We start from the raw sequence: 23,554 nt of genomic DNA on the forward strand, positions 1-23,554 counted from the left end.
TCAAGGGAGTATAACTTTTGAATGACTTGTTGGCCAATTGTAAGGTTATTTGATGGGATTTTGCTGTAAAGTTTTTCAAAGTAATTCTTCCATGTTTCTCCATCTTTCAGTTTCGTTCTTTCAGATTCTTCCATGTTTCTCCATGTTTCTCCATCTTTCACTTTTCGTTCTCTTGCTCTCTGTTCTCTTGCTCTCTGTTCTCTTGCTCTCTGTTCTCTTGCTCTCTTGCTCTCTGTTCTCTTGCTCTCTGTTCTCTTGCTCGCTTGCTCTCTGTTCTCTTGCTCTCTGTTCTCTTGCTCGCTTGCTCTCTGTTCTCTTGCTCTCTTGCTCTCTGTTCTCTTGCTCTCTGTTCTCTTGCTCGCTTGCTCTCTGTTCTCTTGCTCTCTGTTCTCTTGCTCTCTTGCTCTCTGTTCTCTTGTTCTCTTGCTCTCTGTTCTCTTGCTCTCTGTTCTCTTGTTCTCTTGCTCTCTGTTCTCTTGCTCTCAAATAAATTAAAGTAAATGGAGAGCAATGTGCGGACCTTCTCTGTTATGTTACAAACAGCAAACTAGCCAGGTCTCTAATATAATGCAAGTGTAGAGAATACAAATTTAAACTAGAAAATGTAATTTCGAGGAAATTACCAGTGCATGAAAATATAAACATACTGTATATTAACATAAAATGCCAAACAAACTTTTATTTGGAAACAGTTGGCAGGAGTCATAGTTGATAACAACTGACAGTTGAAATGGCTGAACAGTTAAATAGTTGAGTAGTTTAAATAGTTAAATTATTTAATAGTGAATTATTGTAGTGAGGACATTTATTTTGAAACAGTTGTGGGCAGAGGAAATAGTAGTCTTAAGAGAGCCAGATTGTATGCTTAAAGCCTGAGACAGAGTATATAGTTTAAAAGTTGAATGTAGATAGTGTAATGGATGTTGATAGACAGAAAGTTGAATGGATGTTGATAGGCAGATTGTTTAATGGATGTTGATGGATAGTTTAATGGGTAGATGAGTGAACGGTTTGAAGAGGATGAATGGATAGAAAGTTGGATGGAATGTGCCTTATATCCTTGTAGAATGGGGAGACACAGAGAGTTGGCCTAGTTAAGCAGAAAGCAGTTGATACAAGTGCAATCAGTTTAACTGGCCCTTTGATGGGTCCTAGTTGAGCAGCTGGAAGTTGATACAGGTGCAAATCAAGTTAATTAGTCCATTGTGATGTCATAGTGCTACTGTAAAGTCTATGAGGAAAAATAAGCTTGTTTTTTGTTAATATCTCAAAAAGTATAAAGTTTACAAAAGTGAAAAATACATTCCTCAAGTGTCCTTTTCAAGACCTACGTTTCAAAGTTTGAACGAAGTTTCTACGTTAAACGGTTGAAGCTGAATTAGACGCAGAAATTTGGTGGGAAGAAGAAGAAGAAGAAGACTTCGGATAACAGAACAGTGCATTTTCATGCACTGTAATTACAGTGCATGAAAATGCACTGTACTGTTCTTCCTAGGCTTCTTCTTATTACAGTGCATGAAAATGCACTGTACTGTTCTTCCTAGGCTTCTTATTCTTCTGCTTATTACAGTGCATGAAAATGCACTGTACTGTTCTTCCTAGGCTTCTTCTTATTACAGTGCATGGAAATGCACTGTACTGTTCTTCCTAGGCTTCTTCTTCTTATTATTCTTCTTCTAACGCACTTAATGCAGCTTCAACCGTTTAACGTAGAAACTTCATTCAAACTATGTTACGTAGGTCTTACTTATGACATGTGGGCTTTGTATTTTTCACCTTTGTAACTTTTATACTTTTTAAACTATTAATTAAAAACTACTCAAAATTTCCCCATTGACTTAACATTGGGCCTTTATGACATCACAGCAATTAGAATCCTATGGCAGGTGTTCAGGCCACCTGGATCAACTGCCAGTCTCAGGCTTTAAGCATACAAACTGGCCCTATTAAGACTACACATCCTGTTCAACTGCTTCCTCTGCCAAAAACTGTTTCAAAATAAAAGTCCTCACTACAATATTTCACTGTTAAACAATTTAACCCTTTAAACTACAGAACTTTTTAACTGTTCAGCCATTGTAACTGTTACTTGTCATCAACTATGACTCCTACCCACTGTAGCTAGTTAGCTAAGTTAGCTAAGTAACATGGTTAGCATAGTTAGCATGCTAGCATGTTAGCATGCTAGTTAGCATTTTTAGCAAAACTGCTAAAAACGATTAGCTAAGTTAGCTAAGTAACATGGTTAGCATAGTTAGCATGCTAGCTTGCTAGTTAGCATAGTTAGCATAACTGCTAAAAATGAAAACATTAGCTAAGTTAACTAAGTTAAGTAACTTAGTTAACAATATTATCTTTGATAACATGGTTAGCATAACTGCTAGCAAACATTAGAGCCATTCCAACTGTCAGTTATCGTCAATTATCTACCTAAATAATTTAACCATTTAAATTATCCACCTGTTTAACTGTTCAATCATTCCAACTATATTAAACCTTATCTACCAAGCAAATCATTTAACTATATAAACTATCCACTTATTTAACTGTTCAGTCATTCCAACTATATTAAACCTCATCTACCTAGCAACCAATATAGTTTGCTTTTACTCTGTATGATATTTTACATCATATTTTTTGCATTTTCATGCACTGTATTTCCTTCAGGAAATGCTTTTCTAGTTCTTCTTCTTCTTCTAACGCGTTTAATGCAGCTTCAACCGTTTAACGTAGAAACTTCATTCAAACTATGTTACGTAGGTCTTACTTAGGACATGGGTGCTATGTATTTTTCAGCTTTGTAACTTTTATACTTTTTAAACTATTAATTAAAAACTAGTCAAAATTTCCCCATAGACTTAACATGGGCTGATGACATCACAATAGAGCCGTTAAGCAATTAGAATCCTATGGCAGGTGTTCGGGCCACCTGGATCAACTGCCAGTCTCAGGCTTTAAGCATACAAACTGGCCCTATTAAGACTACACATCCTGTTCAACTGCTTCCTCTGCCAAAAACTGTTTCAAAATAAAAGTCCTCACTATAATATTTTACTGTTAAACAATTTAACCCTTTAAACTACTGAACTTTTTAACTGTTTAGCCATTGTAACTGTTACTTGTCATCAACTATGACTCCTACCTACTGTAGCTAGTTAGCTAAGTTAGCTAAGTCACATGGTTAACATAGTTAGCATGCTAGCATGTTAGCATTTTTAGCAAAACTGCTTAAAATGATTAGCTAAGTTAGCTAAGTCACATGGTTAGCATAGTTAGCATGCTAGTTAACATAGTTAGCATAACTGCTAAAAACAATTAGCTAAGTTAGCTAAGTAACGTGGTTAGCATAGTTAGCATGCTAACATGTTAGCATGCTAGTTAGCATTTTTAGCAAAACTGCTTAAAATGATTAGCTAAGTTAGCTAAGTCACATGGTTAGCATAGTTAGCATGATAGCATGTTAGCATGCTAGTTAGCATTTTTAGCAAAACTACTTATAATGATTAGCTAAGTTAGCTAAGTCACATGGTTAGCAAAGTTGGCATGTTAGCATGCTAGTTAGCATTTTTAGCAAAACTGCTAAAAATGATTAGCTAAGTTAGCTAAGTCACATGGTTAGCATACTTAGCATTTTAACATTGTTAGCATGCTAGTTAGCATACTTGGTTAACATTATTATCTTTGTTAACATAGTTAGCATAACTGCTAGCAAACATTAGAGCCATTCCAAGTGTCAGTTATCGTCAACTATCTACCTAAATAATTTAACCATTTAAACTATCCACTTATTTAACTGTTCAGTCATTCCAACTATATTAAACCTCATCTACCTAGCAACCAATATAGTTTGCTTTTACTCTGTATGATATTTTACATCATATTTTTGCATTTTCATGCACTGTATTTCCTTCAGGAAATGCTTTTCTAGTTCTTCTTCTTCTTCTAACGCATTTAATGCAGCTTCAACCGTTTAACGTAGAAACTTCATTCAAACTATGTTACGTAGGTCTTACTTAGGACATGGGTGCTATGTATTTTTCAACTTTGTAACTTTTATACTTTTTAAACTATTAATTAAAAACTAATCAAAATTTCCCCATTGACTTAACATTATGATTATGACATCACAATACGGCCGTTAAGCAATTCGAATCCTATGGCAGGTGTTCGGGCCACCTGGACCAACTGCCAGTCTCAGGCTTTAAGCATACAAACTGGCCCTATTAAGACTACACATCCTGTTCAACTGCTTCCTCTGCCAAAAACTGTTTCAAAATAAAAGTCCTCACTACAATATTTCACTGTTAAACAATTCAACCCTTTAAACTACTGAACTTTTTAACTGTTCAGCCATTGTAACTGTTACTTGTCATCAACTATGACTCCTACCCACTGTAGCTAGTTAGCTAAGTTAGCTAAGTAACATGGTTAGCATAGTTAGCATGCTAGCATGTTAGCATGCTAGTTAGCATTTTTAGCAAAACTGCTTAAAATGATTAGCTAAGTTAGCTAAGTCACATGGTTAGCATAGTTAGCATGCTAGCATGTTAGCATGCTAGTTAGCATTTTTAGCAAAACTGCTTAAAATGATTAGCTAAGTTAGCTAAGTCACATGGTTAGCATGCTAGCATGTTAGCATGCTAGTTAGTATTTTTAGCAAAACTGCTTAAAATGATGAGCTAAGTCAGCTAAGTAACATGGTTAACATTGTTAGCATGTTAGTTAGCATAGTTAGCATAACTGCTAAACATGATTAACTAAGTTAGCTAAGTCACATGGTTAGCATACTAAGCATTTTAACATTGTTAGCATGCTAGTTAGCATAGTAACTTGGTTAGCATTATTATCTTTGTTAATATAGTTAGCATAACTGCTAGCAAACATTAGAGCCATTCCAAGTGTCAGTTATCGTCAACTATCTACCTAAAGAATTTAACCATTTAAACTATCCACTTATTTAACTGTTCAGTCATTCCAACTATATTAAACCTCATCTACCTAGCAACCAATATAGTTTGTTTTTACTCTGTATGATATTTTACATCATATTTTTGCATTTTCATGCACTGTATTTCCTTCAGGAAATGCTTTTCTAGTTCTTATTCTTCTTCTAACGCATTTAATGCAGCTTCAACCGTTTAACGTAGAAACTTCATTCAAACTATGTTACGTAGGTCTTACTTAGGACATGGGTGCTATGTATTTTTCAGCTTTGTAACTTTTATACTTTTTAAACTATTAATTAAAAACTATCAAAATTTCCCCATTGACTTAACATTATGATTATGACATCACAATACGGCCGTTAAGCAATTAGAATCCTATGGCAGGTGTTCGGGCCACCTGGACCAACTGCCACTCTCAGGCTTTAAGCATACAAACTGGCCCTATTAAGACTACACATCCTGTTGAACAGCTTCCTCTGCCAAAAACTGTTTCAAAATAAAAGTCCTCACTATAATATTTTACTGTTAAACAATTTAACCCTTTAAACTACTGAACTTTTTAACTGTTCAGCCATTGTAACTGTTACTTGTCATCAACTATGACTCCTACCCACTGTAGCTAGTTAGCTAAGTTAGCTAAGTCACATGGTTAGCATAGTTAGCATGCTAGTTAGCATTTTTAGCAAAACTGCTAAAAATGATTAGCTAAGTTAGCTAAGTCACATGGTTAGCATAGTTAGCATGCTAGCATGTTAGCATGCTAGTTAGCATTTTTAGCAAAACTGCTAAAAATGATTAGCTAAGTTAGCTAAGTCACATGGTTAGCATAGTTAGCATGCTAGCATGTTAGCATGCTAGTTAGCATTTTTAGCAAAACTGCTTAAAATGATTAGCTAAGTTAGCTAAGTCACATGGTTAGCATGCTAGCATGTTAGCATGCTAGTTAGTATTTTTAGCAAAACTGCTTAAAATGATGAGCTAAGTCAGCTAAGTAACATGGTTAACATTGTTAGCATGTTAGTTAGCATAGTTAGCATAACTGCTAAACATGATTAACTAAGTTAGCTAAGTCACATGGTTAGCATACTAAGCATTTTAACATTGTTAGCATGCTAGTTAGCATAGTAACTTGGTTAGCATTATTATCTTTGTTAATATAGTTAGCATAACTGCTAGCAAACATTAGAGCCATTCCAAGTGTCAGTTATCGTCAACTATCTACCTAAAGAATTTAACCATTTAAACTATCCACTTATTTAACTGTTCAGTCATTCCAACTATATTAAACCTCATCTACCTAGCAACCAATATAGTTTGTTTTTACTCTGTATGATATTTTACATCATATTTTTGCATTTTCATGCACTGTATTTCCTTCAGGAAATGCTTTTCTAGTTCTTATTCTTCTTCTAACGCATTTAATGCAGCTTCAACCGTTTAACGTAGAAACTTCATTCAAACTATGTTACGTAGGTCTTACTTAGGACATGGGTGCTATGTATTTTTCAGCTTTGTAACTTTTATACTTTTTAAACTATTAATTAAAAACTATCAAAATTTCCCCATTGACTTAACATTATGATTATGACATCACAATACGGCCGTTAAGCAATTAGAATCCTATGGCAGGTGTTCGGGCCACCTGGACCAACTGCCACTCTCAGGCTTTAAGCATACAAACTGGCCCTATTAAGACTACACATCCTGTTGAACAGCTTCCTCTGCCAAAAACTGTTTCAAAATAAAAGTCCTCACTATAATATTTTACTGTTAAACAATTTAACCCTTTAAACTACTGAACTTTTTAACTGTTCAGCCATTGTAACTGTTACTTGTCATCAACTATGACTCCTACCCACTGTAGCTAGTTAGCTAAGTTAGCTAAGTCACATGGTTAGCATAGTTAGCATGCTAGTTAGCATTTTTAGCAAAACTGCTAAAAATGATTAGCTAAGTTAGCTAAGTCACATGGTTAGCATAGTTAGCATGCTAGCATGTTAGCATGCTAGTTAGCATTTTTAGCAAAACTGCTAAAAATGATTAGCTAAGTTAGCTAAGTCACATGGTTAGCATAGTTAGCATGCTAGCATGTTAGCATGCTAGTTAGCATTTTAAGCAAAACTGCTTAAAATGATTAGCTAAGTAACATGGTTAGCATAGTTAGCATGTTAGCATGCTAGTTAGCATTTTTAGCAAAACTGCTTAAAATGATGAGCTAAGTCAGCTAAGTAACATGGTTAACATACTTAGCATTTTAACATTGTTAGCATGCTAGTTAGCATAGTAACTTGGTTAACATTATTATCTTTGTTAAAGTTAGCTAAGTCACATGGTTAGCATAGTTAGCATGCTAGCATGTTAGCATGCTAGTTAGCATTTTTAGCAAAACTGCTAAAAACGATTAGCTAAGTCAGCTAAGTAACGTGGTTAGCATAGTTAGCATGCTAGCATGCTAGTTAGCATTTTTAGCAAAACCGCTAAAAACGATTAGCTAAGTCAGCTAAGTAACGTGGTTAGCATAGTTAGCATGCTAGCGCTAGCATGTTAGCATGCTAGTTAGCATTTTTAGCAAAACTACTAAAAACGATTAGCTAAGTAACATGGTTAGCATAGTTAGCATGCTAGCATGTTAGCATGCTAGTTAGCATAGTAACTTTGTTAACATTATTATCTTTGTTAACATAGTTAGCATAACTGCTAGCAAACATTAGAGCCATTCCAACTGTCAGTTATCGTCAACTATCTACCTAAATAATTTAACCATTTAAACTATCCACCTATTTAACTGTTCAGTCATTCCAACTATATTAAACCTCATCTACTTAGCAACCAATATAGTTTGTTTTTACTCTGTATGATATTTTACATCATATTTTTTGCATTTTCATGCACTGTATTTCCTTCAGGAAATGCTTTTCTAGTTCTTCTTCTTCTTCTAACGCATTTAATGCAGCTTCAACCGTTTAACGTAGAAACTTCATTCAAACTATGTTACGTAGGTCTTACTTAGGACATGGGTGCTATGTATTTTTCAACTTTGTAACTTTTATACTTTTTAAACTATTAATTAAAAACTAATCAAAATTTCCCCATTGACTTAACATTATGATTATGACATCACAATACGGCCGTTAAGCAATTAGAATCCTATGGCAGGTGTTCGGGCCACCTAGACCAACTGCTAGTCTCAGGCTTTAAGCATACAAACTGGCCCTATTAAGACTACACATCCTGTTCAACTGCTTCCTCTGCCAAAAACTTTTTCACTGTTAAACAATTCAACCCTTTAAACTACTGAACTTTTTAACTGTTCAGCCATTGTAACTGTTACTTGTCATCAACTATGACTCCTACCCACTGTAGCTAGTTAGCTAAGTTAGCTAAGTAACATGGTTAGCATAGTTAGCATGCTAGCATGTTAACATGCTAGTTAGCATTTTTAGCAAAACTGCTTAAAATGATTAGCTAAGTTAGCTAAGTCACATGGTTAGCATAGTCAGCATGCTAGCATGTTAGCATGCTAGTTAGCATTTTTAACAAAACTGCTTAAAATGATTAGCTAAGTTAGCTAAGTCACATGGTTAGCATAGTTAGCATGTTAGCATGCTAGTTAGCATTTTTAGCAAAACTGCTAAAAACGATTAGCTAAGTCAGCTAAGTAACGTGGTTAGCATAGTTAGCATGCTAGCATGCTAGTTAGCATTTTTAGCAAAACCGCTAAAAACGATTAGCTAAGTCAGCTAAGTAACGTGGTTAGCATAGTTAGCATGCTAGCACTAGCATGTTAGCATGCTAGTTAGCATTTTTAGCAAAACCGCTAAAAACGATTAGCTAAGTCAGCTAAGTAACATGGTTAGCATAGTTAGCATGCTAGAATGTTAGCATGCTAGTTAGCATAGTAACTTTGTTAACATTATTATCTTTGTTAACATAGTTAGCATAACTGCTAGCAAACATTAGAGCCATTCCAACTGTCAGTTATCGTCAACTATCTACCTAAATAATTTAACCATTTAAACTATCCACCTATTTAACTGTTCAGTCATTCCAACTATATTAAACCTCATCTACTTAGCAACCAATATAGTTTGTTTTTACTCTGTATGATATTTTACATCATATTTTTGCATTTTCATGCACTGTATTTCCTTCAGGAAATGCTTTTCTAGTTCTTATTACAGTGCATGAAAATGCACTGTACTGTTCTTCCTAGGCTTCTTATTCTTATTCTTCCGCTAACGCATTTAATGCAGCTTCAACCGTTTAACGTAGAAACTTCATTCAAACTATGTTACGTAGGTCTTACTTGGGACATGGGTGCTATGTATTTTTCAGCTTTGTAACTTTTATACTTTTTAAACTATTAATTAAAAACTGTTCAAAATTTCCCCATAGACTTAACATGGGCTGATGACATCACAATAGAGCCGTTAAGCAATTAGAATCCTATGGCAGGTGTTCGGGCCACCTGGACCAACTGCCAGTCTCAGGCTTTAAGCATACAAACTGGCCCTATTAAGACTACACATCCTGTTCAACTGCTTCCTCTGCCAAAAACTGTTTCAAAATAAAAGTCCTCACTATAATATTTTACTGTTAAACAATTTAACCCTTTAAACTACTGAACTTTTTAACTGTTCAGCCATTGTAACTGTTACTTGTCATCAACTATGACTCCTACCCACTGTAGCTAGTTAGCTAAGTAGCATGGTTAGCATAGTTAGCATGCTAGCATAGTTAGCATGCTAATTAGCATTTTTAGCAAAACTGCTTAAAATGATTAGCTAAGTTAGCTAAGTCACATGGTTAGCATAGTTAGCATGCTAGCATGTTAGCATGCTAGTTAGCATTTTTAGCAAAACTGCTAAAAATGATTAGCTAAGTTAGCTAAGTAACATGGTTAGCATAGTTAGCATGTTAGCATGCTAGTTAGCATTTTTAGCAAAATTGCTTAAAATGATTAGCTAAGTTAGCTAAGTAACGTGGTTAGCATAGTTAGCATGCTAGCATGTTAGCATGCTAGTTAGCATTTTTAGCAAAATTGCTTAAAATGATTAGCTAAGTTAGCTAAGTAACATGGTTAGCATAGTTAGCATGCTAGTTAGCATAGTAACTTTGTTAACATTATTATCTTTGTTAACATAGTTAGCATAACTGCTAGCAAACATTAGAGCCATTCCAACTGTCAGTTATCGTCAACTATCTACCTAAATAATTTAACCATTTAAACTATCCACTTATTTAACTGTTCAGTCATTCCAACTATATTAAACCTCATCTACTTAGCAACCAATATAGTTTGTTTTTACTCTGTATGATATTTTACATCATATTTTTGCATTTTCATGCACTGTATTTCCTTCAGGAAATGCTTTTCTAGTTCTTATTACAGTGCATGAAAATGCACTGTACTGTTCTTCCAAGGCTTTTTACAGTGCATGAAAATGCACTGTACTGTTCTTCCAAGGCTTTTTCTTCTTCTTATTCTTCTTCTTCTAACGCAGTTAATGCAGCTTAAACCGTTTAACGTAGAAACTTCATTCAAACTATGTTACGTAGGTCTTACTTAGGACATGTGGGCTTTGTATTTTTCAACTTTGTAACTTTTATACTTTTTAAACTATTAATTAAAAACTAGTCAAAATTTCCCCATAGACTTAACATGGGCTGATGACATCACAATAGAGCCGTTAAGCAATTAGAATCCTATGGCAGGTGTTCGGGCCACCTGGACCAACTGCCAGTCTCAGGCTTTAAGCATACAAACTGGCCCTATTAAGACTACACATCCTGTTCAACTGCTTCCTCTGCCAAAAACTGTTTCAAAATAAAAGTCCTCACTATAATATTTTACTGTTAAACAATTTAACCCTTTAAACTACTGAACTTTTTAACTGTTTAGCCATTGTAACTGTTACTTGTCATCAACTATGACTCCTACCCACTGTAGCTAGTTAGCTAAGTCACATGGTTAGCATAGTTAGCATGCTAGCATGTTAGCATGCTAGTTAGCATTTTTAGCAAAACTGCTTAAAATGATTAGCTAAGTTAGCTAAGTCACATGGTTAGCATAGTTAGCATGCTAGCATGTTAGCATGCTAGTTAGCATTTTTTAGCAAAACTGCTTAAAATGATTAGCTAAGTTAGCTAAGTCACATGGTTAGCATAGTTAGCATGTTAGTTAGCATAGTTAGCATAACTGCTAAAAACAATTAGCTAAGTTAGCTAAGTCACATGGTTAGCATAGTTAGCATGCTAGCATGTTAATTAGCATTTTTAGCAAAACTACTAAAAACGATTAGCTAAGTCAGCTAAGTCACGTGGTTAGCATAGTTAGCATGCTAGCATGTTAGCATGCTAGTTAGCATTTTTAACAAAACTGCTAAAAATGATTAGCTAAGTTAGCTAAGTCACATGGTTAGCATAGTTAGCATGCTAGCATGTTAGCATGCTAGTTAGCATTTTAAGCAAAACTGCTAAAAATGATTAGCTAAGTCACATGGTTAGCATAGTTAGCATGCTAGCATGTTAGCATGTTAGTTAGCATTTTAAGCAAAACTGCTAAAAATGATTAGCTAAGTTAGCTAAGTCACATGGTTAGCATAGTTAGCATGTTAGCATGCTAATTAGCATTTTTAGCAAAACTACTAAAAACGATTAGCTAAGTCAGCTAAGTAACGTGGTTAGCATAGTTAGCATGCTAGCGCTAGCATGTTAGCATGCTAGTTAGCATTTTTAGCAAAATTGCTAAAAACGATTAGCTAAGTAACATGGTTAACATAGTTAGCATGCTAGTTAGCATAGTAACTTTGTTAACATAGTTAGCATAACTGCTAGCAAACATTAGAGCCATTCCAACTGTCAGTTATCGTCAACTATCTACCTAAATAATTTAACCATTTAAACTATCCACCTATTTAACTGTTCAGTCATTCCAACTATATTAAACCTCATCTACTTAGCAACCAATATAGTTTGTTTTTACTCTGTATGATATTTTACATCATATTTTTGCATTTTCATGCACTGTATTTCCTTCAGGAAATGCTTTTCTAGTTATTCTTCTTCTTCTAACGCACTTAATGCAGCTTCAACCGTTTAACGTAGAAACTTCATTCAAACTATGTTACGTAGGTCTTACTTAGGACATGGGTGCTATGTATTTTTCAGCTTTGTAACTTTTATACTTTTTAAACTATTAATTAAAAACTATCAAAATTTCCCCATTGACTTAACATTATGATTATGACATCACAATACGGCCGTTAAGCAATTAGAATCCTATGGCAGGTGTTCGGGCCACTTGGACCAACTGCCAGTCTCAGGCTTTAAGCATACAAACTGGCCCTATTAAGACTACACATCCTGTTCAACTGCTTCCTCTGCCAAAAACTGTTTCAAAATAAAAGTCCTCACTACAATATTTCACTGTTAAACAATTTAACCCTTTAAACTACTGAACTTTTTAACTGTTCAGCCATTGTAACTGTTACTTGTCATCAACTATGACTCCTACCCACTGTAGCTAGTTAGCTAAGTTAGCTAAGTAACATTGTTAGCATAGTTAGCATGCTAGCATGTTAGCATGCTAGTTAGCATTTTTAGCAAAACTGCTAAAAATGATTAGCTAAGTTAGCTAAGTCACATGGTTAGCATAGTTAGCATGCTAGCATGTTAGCATGTTAGTTAGCATTTTTAGCAAAACTGCTAAAAATGATTAGCTAAGTTAGCTAAGTCACATGGTTAGCATAGTTAGCATGCTAGCATGTTAGCATGCTAGTTAGCATTTTTAGCAAAACTGCTTAAAATGATGAGCTAAGTCAGCTAAGTAACATGGTTAACATAGTTAGCATGTTACCATGCTAGTTAGCATTTTAAGCAAAACTGCTAAAAATGATTAGCTAAGTTAGCTAAGTCACATGGTTAGCATAGTTAGCATGTTAGCATGTTAGTTAGCATTTTTCGCAAAACTACTTATAATGATTAGCTAAGTAAGCTAAGTCACATGGTTAACAAAGTTAGCATGCTAACATGTTAGCATCCTAGTTAGCATAGTTAGCATAACTGCTAAAAATGATTAGCTAAGTTAGCTAAGTCACATGGTTAGCATACTTAGCATTTTAACATTGTTAGCATGCTAGTTAGCATACTTGGTTAACATTATTATCTTTGTTAACATAGTTAGCATAACTGCTAGCAAATATTAGAGCCATTCCAAGTGTCAGTTATCGTCAACTATCTACCTAAATAATTTAACCATTTAAACTATCCACTTATTTAACTGTTCAGTCATTCCAACTATATTAAACCTCATCTACCTAGCAACCAATATAGTTTGTTTTTACTCTGTATGATATTTTACATCATATTTTTGCATTTTCATGCACTGTATTTCCTTCAGGAAATGCTTTTCTAGTTAACATATAAATGCATACTGTGTAAGCTACACCTCACTCGACCATAGCCTCCAGTGTTGTGGCAGGGAGAGTTTTAGCCTTGTTGCTATCATGCTAGGGTTGCATGTTCAACTGCTCATGTTCAACCCGAGCAGTGAAGATGTTTCACATATGGCAAGATAATCAGGGCTTTTCATTTCCAAATCCCTAACCTTTTAATAAAGCAGGATCAGATTTGCTTTGTCGACTCACTGCTCTTTCAGGCTTATGGTGTGCCTACATCTGCCTGCGCGTATACAAATAATCCCTCACACAGCCTGTCCTTTTCCAGAGAAAGCCCGCAGATGAGAAGTGTGTGATTGGAGAAGAATGAGAAAAGAATGAGCTCTCCTGCTGCTGTGGAGAGGGAGAGGCTGGAGAGCAGCACCAGTGACGTGGCTCCCCAAACATCCAGCAGGATCCATGTGCTGGCTATTAATCTGTCACTTCAATCATGCCGAGCTGATGGATGAGAGAGTTTTTTCACAGGCAACACCTTTGATGTCGTCTGAGTGTGGATGTGTTTTTCTTTAGCTGTCTGCCTCTGTCTGTCTCTCTCTCTCTCTTTCTCTCTCTCTCTGTGTGTGTGTGAGACAGAATGTCTCTCTTTATTTGTATATCTGTATCATCGTATATATATGTGTGTGGTATTCAGGAGAACATTGTGTGTGTGTGTGTGTGTGTGTGTGTGTGTGTGTGTGTGTGTGTGTGTGTGTGGTGTTTAAGGAGTGTGTGTGTGTATGTTTTAATCCTCAACACACACACACGTACACACACATACAATCTATCATACATCAACATGATATGCACACTCACACCAACTCCTATACTCCCTTCTAGTAGTTTGTTGAAAAGACTCTCTCTCTCTTCCACAAACTCTTCCACAAACTTGCCTTAAGTCTCACTTTCCCCCAATTCCTTTCTCTCTCTCTCTCTCTCTCTCTCTCTCTCTCTCTCTCTCACACACACACACACACATACACACACAGACAGCTCTAACAGGTGGGAAAGGTATTAGGGTTTACTCGTTGAGTGTGGCAGCTGTAAAAACAGACAGAATGGCTGTTTTACATCCCTTGTGCAGACTGAGCATGCCTGCACACACTGAGAGCAGCCCAGGCACACACACAGGCTCATTCTGCAGCCTTTAAGAAGCCTACAGCCTTTATGAGGGCTTTCTCTCTCTGTTTTTCTCCCTATCTCTCTCTCTCTCTGTGTGTGTGTGTGTGTGTGTGTGTGTGTAGAGTACCAGTGGAGGCTGAGAATGTAATTCGGAAAATGTTTAGGGGTAGATGTTGTCATTGTTGTCATTGGTCACTATCTTACTCCACCATTGACTGCAAACATGCAGGCCTGTTTCTCACACAAACTATTTTACAGGAAATTGTTTGAAGCACTGTTTTTACCATGCGGTAGCCCATCTCAACATTATACATTCACAAACATTAAAATGAAGGCTGAATTAAGGGCAATTAGCAACATAAAAAAGTTAGGCTACATTAGAGCACGAAATCAAAATACAAAGAAAATCTGATTAGTCACAACATATCCCTTACAAAAAACTGCAGGAATTATTTGCAGTTCATGTGCAGGAAATGACAAAATAATTACACTACATAGTTGTTCTACACTTCCCTGTAGAAATTCAATATTCTCTGGACATGAAATTATTGTAGACCATACTTCAGAACTCTGCAATAGGCCTATAGCCTAGGCCAGTGGTTTTCAAAGTGGGGGCCGGGTGGGGGTGTCATGGGGGGGCCTCAGCAAGTTGGAAGGAAAAATAAAAGCAACAAATAAATACATTTGAAATTGTTTAAATATACCTATTACTATGAGGGTTGTTATACAATGCCATTAAAATAATGTCTGGCATATCTGAACATTATATTTTCCATGATAATGACTGAGAATAATAGTAGAGTGATAGCTCTCATATAGCAGAAAGCCCCAAATGCAGTTTTTTCACACTGTACGCTCCATTGCGAAGTGCTTGTGGCTAAAATAATTATTAGGATTAGCTTAATGTGTTTTTGCCGTAGTGTTGTCGATGGGTTTAATAACACATCAAGGGGGTCCTTGGCCAGAATCTAGTGGTATTTGGGGGGCCTTGTCGTGGAAAAGTTTGGGAACCCCTGGCCTAGGCTACTAGGCTTTTTGTCCCATGACAGCAGTCATTTTGTAGGGTATATGGATGTTTTCTTACTGGTAAAATAAACGAAGAAACTTTGAAAAGCATATCGCACCATTTTCGTATGTCAGTCTATAGACCCACACCGCTACATTCGCTCTGTATGATGAAAAACCTTACTATGGGAAATCGCTCATTGCGTTTCAGCGCGTGCTTAGGCGGTTGCGCAACTCCGCTGCCTCCACAGAAGGCGCTTTTGTGCAAACTCAACTCCGAAGAATGCTGCCTTCGACTGCAAAGAGTAGTGAGTAGCATCCATGGAATACCCTAAGAGATCTTCGGTTTTAGCTCAAAATAGATCACCTTAATGGATTGGCATGGGGGAAAGTCTATTTACAAACCTGGCTAAACAACAGCTATGGTGCATCTTCGTTATCATGCTCACTGCCAGCTTTACGCGACAAGGTGAGTGCGTCTGAATATGCTACTAGCTAGCTGAAGTTGCCCCATTTCTTTGTTTATGGTGTTAGCTGACTTGCTAACTCATTATGCCAAGTGTAAAAAGTAATGTTGATTTATGTGTCTCTTTTCAATGCAAAATAAGTCATAATTGCAGGTTACAAATTCGAATGCGGTAACTGTTTACAAACTTTTGGCACTACGTGAAGTGAAGTCTCTGCCTTCGCGTGTAAAACAATCAATGTTCAGTCATGGACAACGTTCCGAAGGCATGCAGGGATACCAACAGAGTTGGGTGGATGGGATACTAGCAGGGCATTTTATGACGGGGTGGGTGGATGGCCGTGATCCAGTCTTGGAAGAACGGACATTTTGCTGAATAAGAATACAAATTTGGACCTGGGTAATTTAAGCGGTGTTGTGTGCCCTCTGATTTCTACGCCAACTGGTTTCTAAATCTGCGTGTAGAGGCGCTGTGTTCACCACAGCAGCGGCAGCAGCAATCGGCAGATATTCATAAAAATATTATTGAAAACTAGAATTAAACGGTTAAATTTGATTACCTCACTGACATGCTGATGTTCTTTGTGAGCTCATTTTCCTCTAATATTGTCATTTTCCAATTATGTATCAATTAGCCCTAATCATGTTAGCAGCACCCAGGAAACATCTTTTCTAAAGTGATCTCAAGCAAGTGGTTGATTAAAAACTATACCTTGTTCTAGCGACTATAGGCTATGATTGTCAAAAGTCTAATGCTTCTTAACATAGGCAAAGAAAGTAAGGAATTTGTTTGTAATGTTCATAAAGACGTGACAAAAATATCTATTTTTGCAAACTCATTTGATCCTGGAATAGCAAAACACATCTCACTGTGCTGGTGCGCTACAATCAAATATCCTTTAGAACACTTTATCAGCCGTCTCTGCTACAATCTAAATCATTTCTTCTCTCGCCAATTAGTTTTCCATTTATTATGATACCCCATACGTCAGCACCCAGGAAACCTGTTGATTTTGAGTTGATCTGAATGACCCATTTTGGGCCGATCGGTGCCAGCTGAGGCTTAGTAGAGCAATTCAATATAGAGTTAATGTATGACAAAAATGGCTAAAATGTATGCCTGTATGTATTATGCATGGGCAGAAAAGTCATGATGAGGGTGGGACATGTCAAAACCCATGTCAGTTCATAGGTTAAGTTGATTTTTTAGTTTTCCCTGGTACAGCCCAAAATGTATCAGCCATACACTTGATTCACTAATATGTTTGATGTAGGCCTACTAATACAATGTTTTATGCATTGGCAGTGGGACATGTCAAAACCCATGTTAGATCTCATCCTGAAGTTATACGCTTTCAGAATATGGTTTGGGTGGTTGAACTAGTTTTCTCTTAAAGGCACAGACCCAAAGGTATCAGCCAAATTCCTGATTTATTCATACCATATGTATTATGAAGGGGCAGCAAAGTAAAGGGCAGGGTCAGAAATGTCAAAACCTATGTTTGATCACATCCTGAGGGTATATGCTTTTAGAAAATATATGCTTTAGGTGGTTGAATCAGTTTTCCCTAAATGGTACATCCCAAAAAGGTATCAGCTATATACTCTATTTACCAATACCCAAAGTGTTATGCATGGGCAGCATACTAATGAAGAGGGTGGGACATGTCTCATGTCATTACATTAATACACAGGATTAGATGTTATAATCCTAAGGGTATACACTTTCAGAAAATAATAGTTTATATGGTTGAATCATTTTTCCTTTCCTTCATGGTACAGAGCAAAATGTATTAGGTGTACACTTTTTACACCTAAATTGATACAATCTCATTCATTTCAATGGGAAATTTGCTTCCAAGAGGCTGTAGAAATCTTCAGCTGTGAGTTTGGAAAGTCCATCACACATTTTTGTCATGTGGGGCATAGACAAACAAAGAATAGAAGATTTGGTTTGATGCCCTCTTTTGGAACCGACTTCTCTGCTGGCTCATGGACTATTCATATCGAACCACACTAAGAATATAATAGAATAAAATAGATTAGAGGTAGCCTACATCTGTAATTGGGAGAACTACCTGTCCATTGCTGACATGCTGCAAATCAGCGGGATATCTGTGCTTTACCACTCAGAGTCTGCCATGTCCCCATGAGGGCTGCACTCCTCTCACCTCTTCCTCTCACTGTTGACCACCGTCTGGCTCTGAGTGAGACAACATGGACATCCTGATGTTTGGGAGCATGCCAGCAGTGGGCACATAGTTCTCCCAATTACAACTCTGCCCCAAACCTCATTATAAGGAAATCATATAACGTCATTATAAAGTGTGTATTATAACGTTATAATGTTCTCAAAATCCATTCCATAGATTTGGCTTATTCTTTCTGTAGGTCTTTGCATTTGGAATTGTGTATTATCAAAGTAAAATGATTGACAGCATGACACAGACTGAATGGTAGTTAATGAACACTGTAAATCAAAGACTAACGGTGACTGAAGAAAGAAATGTTGGATAGCATGACGGCTGTTTGAATTTGGCCCCACTGTTTACCCAGATTCTTTCCATGAAGTGATGGTATTGTGCTGTGCATTGTTTTGTTACATTTCCAAAATGTGAAAAAAGTCCTTTCTCAGAGATTTGAAATTACAGTATAATTTGCTCATGATAAAACCACATTTTCAGAATGGTAATTTTAGGCATGAAGATCTTACAAGACCTTCAACACTAACCTGTGTGTGCTTGTGTGTGTGCGCGCGAGTACGTGTGCGAGTATGTGCACGTGTGTGTGTGTGTGCGCGCTTGCTGTGAAGGAGCCACTCTTGTGGCTGTAGTGATCTTGTAGTGGCCTTGTTGTGGCTGTAGTGGTCGTGTTGTGGCTGTAGTGGTCTTGTTGTGGCTGTAGTGGTCTTGTTGTGCACTAGTGGTCTTGTAGCGGCTGTAGTGGTCTTGTCTAACCCCAGTGTCTCCTCTGAGCGCAGCCCAGTGTCAGCAGCCCTGCCAGATCCAACACTGCAATGCTGAGTACCTGGCCTTGTCTTCACCACCACCTTCCTCCTCCTCCTCCACCGCCGCCCACTGGGGTCCCACGGCCCCCCTACTCCCCCTGCTGGACGCGTGTGAGGTTCTGCGCGGTTACTCGGACTGCACCAAGCGCACGGCTCGCAGATGCCGTGGAAACCTGCTGTTCCACTCGGCGCTGTACCGCATCCGGGAGCTGTTCTCCCAGCTCAACTGCTCCAGGGAGGGTCCCGGGTACCCCCCTCCCCCTCCTCCTGGGGCGGACCCCAGCCGCAACTCACCCCTAGGGCCTCCAGGGGGCGCTACCCTATGTGACTACTGGAGGCGAGTGGAGGGTGATGTCCACTCAGTCAGGCCGGACGCTGAGGGCTACACAGGGATGAACGTCCACTGTGGGATGTTTGGGGACCCTCACCTGCGCACCGTCAGGGACCAGTTCCAGACCTGTAAAGTGGAAGGGGCTTGGCCTCTCCTGGATAACCCGTACCTGACCGTCCAGGTGACCAACACACCTGTGCTACGGGGCCTGGGCCCCACTGGCCTCACCAAGGTAACGAGTGGTGACGAAGTGTGGTGGTGTGGTGATATCTTTTTTGTGCATTGATTGAAATTTAAATTCTTTATTGACCAGTTTACAAAAATATTTCCAATATAATAGATAGATAAACAAATAACATGTCTTTGTACAGTATTGTCAAAAGGAGGAATTTCAGGTAGGGTTGTGCCGATGGACGATATCATCGCCTATCGTGATGGTTGACAGACATCACGATGGGAAACAACCATCGTGATGCCACGCCCCCACATGCCAGGCACTAATTCCTGCTGAAATGAAATTGAGCCTAGAACTGATGCATGTGTAGGGTACTTTAGAGGCTTCCAGCCAAACAGTGCAAAAATAAAAGGTTTATTAGTCTATCGGCTCCTACACACAGCTGCGTGCATCGCGTTGCTGGAGACGCATCCCATTCACTTTAAATGGGCTCACGTGATCCGTTGCCGAACTGAATTGTGGGTCCGTCGCGTCGCGTTTCTCCCGCTGCTCGCGTTGAGGAGTTCAGCTGTTGCTGCACCGACAGACGGCACCGGCCAATCAAGCCAAACTACGGACGGCACCAACCAATCACATTACTGTTTTACTTCGTCATTTGCATAGCTACCGTCGGGAACACCCACTGGAATGCGTTGACGGAACGCAGCTGTGTGTGGGAGCCGTAAGTGAGACTACCGTCATGATCGTCAAATGCTAATTAAGTGGACATCGCCCAGTTCAATGTGATATTCTGATCTCTGAAAAACGTTTTAATTTTATGTGACTGAGGTTATAATTTATACTATAGAATAGATTACTATACTGTCCTACAAGCTGTACAATGTCTCCACCTGCTGGTGATTTCGTGCTACTGCATCTCTGTAGTTAGTGTGATGGCATCGACCTGAGGTGCTGGATTGTTGATTCCTGTGTGCCTTTGCCTTGTGTCAGTTAGCTTGGAAAAGAGTTACAAAGCGGATTAGTAAAGTAACACTTTATCTTTAAAAGTAGACATGTATACCTGGCAGCATGGCCTGCATTAGTAGCCTACTCTTGTTCACCCCTCAGCTTGATAGTTGTATTCCAGCCTACTAAGTTCAGCAAATATAGCTTAACTGCAACACATGTCAGCATTGATAAGAAGAATTGATAACTCTGGAGGCGTACGATTCAGATGAATTGAACATTTTGGAACCGGTTGAGCTCAATTCTCAGTTCTGGATTTCCACCCCTACCAGTGTGTATGTCTTCTTGTGTTATGCTCTAAAATGAAATGGCTCTGATGAAGGGAAGCGTCCCACTTGCCTTGTCTTGTCTTGAGGTCAAGAAGGATCTTTGATACAAGGCTAAGGAAGTGAAAACATGAGGGTATGTGGTTCTGAGGGCATGCAGACTTCAAGCCCTCCAGCTCACCCTCACAGTCTGGCACCTTGATGGATCTGTTGGCAAAAGAAAATAAATGTTTTCTGTGTGTGACTTGCGTTGTGTTTGACTGTGTGGTTCAGCCTGCGTGTCTCTCAGGGCATCATGAGGCTTCTAAAACGCACAGGTGGCTAGAGTCTGTGGCCAGAGTCTGTGGCCAGAGCATCACAGGTGGCCAGTGCGTCACAGGTGGCTCGAGAGCGTCACAGGTGGCCAGTGCATCACAGGTGGCTCGAGACCGTCACAGGTGGCTCGAGAGCGTCACAGGTGGCCAGTGCGTCACAGGTGGCTCGAGAGTGTCACAGGTGGCCAGTGCGTCACAGGTGGCTCGAGTGCGTCAGAGGTGGCTCGAGAGTGTCACAGGTGGCTCGAGTGCGTCACAGGTGGCCAGAGTCTGTGTCCTGTGTGTCTCTCAGGGTATCATGAGGTGGCTAGAGTCTGTGTCCAGAGCGTCACAGGTGGCTAGATTCTGTGGCCAGAGCGTCTCTCAGGGCATCATGAGGTGGCTACTGTAGAGTCTGTGGCCAGTGCATGTGTCAGGGCATTGTGAGGCTTCTGTGCTTCTGCACAGGCTGGCCAGAACATTTTGAAGGACTATTTGAAATTAATGAGTTCTAATCCTATTATTATGGTAATAAGTAATATCCATTTGTGAAGCACATTGTTTTTAGCCAAAGTGGAGGTTAGAGTCGAGGTTCTAATGATATCCTTTAGAACGGCTGTTCTGTGTCACAATCTGCTGTGTCAGGATGCTGTGGCCTTACTGATGTTGTGTGTTTGTTTCCTCTGTGGTCCAGATCACGGTGATCTTTAAGGCTTTCAGCGGCTGCACGGAACAGAAGGTCTACCAGGCCACCGCAGACGTGGACGCAGACGGAGATGACCTCCCCCTCGCCTTCACCGACGGCAGCCGCTCCAGCACAGATGGCCACAGCCTACGTGTCGACGCAGCAACTTCCCCCGGCGACGGCCCCGTCCATGTGGTTCAGTTGCGGGCGACCCACGCCGGAGCGTCCATCCTGGTGCGCCGGACGGGCCGGTCGCTGGGGTTCTCCGCCCGCCTCCCTGAGTCTTCGCTGGGGCAGGAGCGGCGGGGGGAGCTGGGGGAGGAGGCGGCGGGGGGGATGCAGCTCTGCCTGCACGGATGCCCTCGCGCCGAGCTGCTGCAGGAGTACGTCTGGGGGGGTCACGGAGGCAGGGGGGGCAACCCCAGCACTCTAGTACCCCTCCTGCCCCGTCCAGCCACTCCAGAGCGGGGCTACAGCACTGAGAGGGCCAGGCTGGAGTGCAGCCTGCTGTTGCCCCGAGAGGACTTCTACTTCCAGGCGTGTGTGTTCGACCTGCAGGCCTCGGCAGACTCAGGCTTCTCCAGGGCCGCTCTCTGGGCCTCACAGGACCTAAAGACTCTGTTTCCCAGCATGCCGCAGCAGCCCCGGAACCTGAGCAGGACAGCGGGGGTCTCGGGGGCGCAGCTCAGACCCAACACCAGGGCGGCGACGATGGGCACTCTGTCTGTGTGCCTGGTACTAGTGCTGCTGTTTGCATAGTCTACACCTGGAGCTGTAGACTTTTTGTTTGTATGTGTGTGTGTGTTTAGACCTTGTGCCTTTACCAACCATCATCAAGCTCAGGTGAAGCAAATCAAGTCATTACATTGCTGATACACACAACACACGCACACACAACAAGGACACACACACACACACACACACAACAAGGACACACATACACACACACACACAACAAGGACACACATACACGCACACACAACAAGGACACACATACACGCACACACAACAAGGACACACAATACACACACACACAACAAGGACACACATACACACACAACAAGGACACACATACACACACAACAAGGACACACATACACACACACACACACACATGCATGGATATGTAGACCTAAACCTCAGTTATGATTGAGATCTCCTGCTTTGAACCCTGTGAATGAATAGATATAGACGGATATGAAGTATTTTCAGAAAGCGAGGATGTATTGTCTGGATGTGCTGTCTAGATATTCAGTGTGGATGTGCTGTCTAGATATTTAGTGTGGATGTGCTGTATGGATATTCAGTATGGATGTGCAGTCTAGATATTCAGTGTAGATGTGCAGTCTAGATATTCAGTATGGATGTGCTGTCTAGATATTTAGTGTGGATGTGCTGTATGGATATTCAGTATGGATGTGCAGTCTAGATATTCAGTGTAGATGTGCAGTCTAGATATTCAGTATGGATGTGCTGTCTAGATATTTAGTGTGGATGTGCTGTATGGATATTCAGTATGGATGTGCAGTCTAGATATTCAGTGTGGATGTGCTGTCTAGATATTCAGTGTGGATGTGAAGTCTAGATATTCAGTATGAATGTGCTGGATATTCAGTGTGGATGTGCAGTCTAGATATTCAGTGTGGTGTAAGTGATATGAACCAGACCCAAATTGAAGCCCTGATCACTCATCACTGCAGTATCCGCCTCCCCAGGAGCTTCTGCTGCACAGATACGCTGGGGGCAGCCATTAGCTGTTTGGCTACTCAACTCTACTCGATTCCAATGACTAATATCATTCTATACAGTTCAGATGGT

At 39.5% G+C, this 23,554-nt stretch overlaps 1 protein-coding gene across 1 annotated transcript; it reads left to right on the forward strand.

Annotated features, from left to right (window-relative positions):
• Positions 1–15,568: 15,568 nt before the first annotated feature.
• LOC121721687 (repulsive guidance molecule A-like) lies at positions 15,569–22,744 on the forward strand. Its single transcript, XM_042108577.1, has 3 exons — positions 15,569–15,977; positions 18,955–19,544; positions 21,746–22,744. Exons 1-3 carry the CDS (start codon positions 15,890–15,892, stop codon positions 22,493–22,495), a joined length of 1,428 nt encoding a protein of 475 aa, XP_041964511.1. The 5' UTR covers positions 15,569–15,889; the 3' UTR covers positions 22,496–22,744.
• The last annotated feature ends 810 nt before the right edge of the window (positions 22,745–23,554 follow it).

Source organism: Alosa sapidissima, chromosome 1 (assembly GCF_018492685.1).
Source record: "Alosa sapidissima isolate fAloSap1 chromosome 1, fAloSap1.pri, whole genome shotgun sequence".
NCBI lineage: Eukaryota > Metazoa > Chordata > Actinopteri > Clupeiformes > Clupeidae > Alosa > Alosa sapidissima.

What these genes read in the sequence shown, in the direction of transcription:
- LOC121721687 (XM_042108577.1), top strand. Translation starts at nt 15,890, where the DNA reads ATGGGGGAAAGTCTATTTACAAACCTGGCTAAACAACAGCTATGGTGC. An exon ending in TGCCAGCTTTACGCGACAAG is followed by an intron (nt 15,978 to 18,954) that starts GTGAGTGCGTCT and finishes CTCTGAGCGCAG; the next exon opens with CCCAGTGTCAGCAGCCCTGC. An exon ending in GCCCCACTGGCCTCACCAAG is followed by an intron (nt 19,545 to 21,745) that starts GTAACGAGTGGT and finishes TCTGTGGTCCAG; the next exon opens with ATCACGGTGATCTTTAAGGC.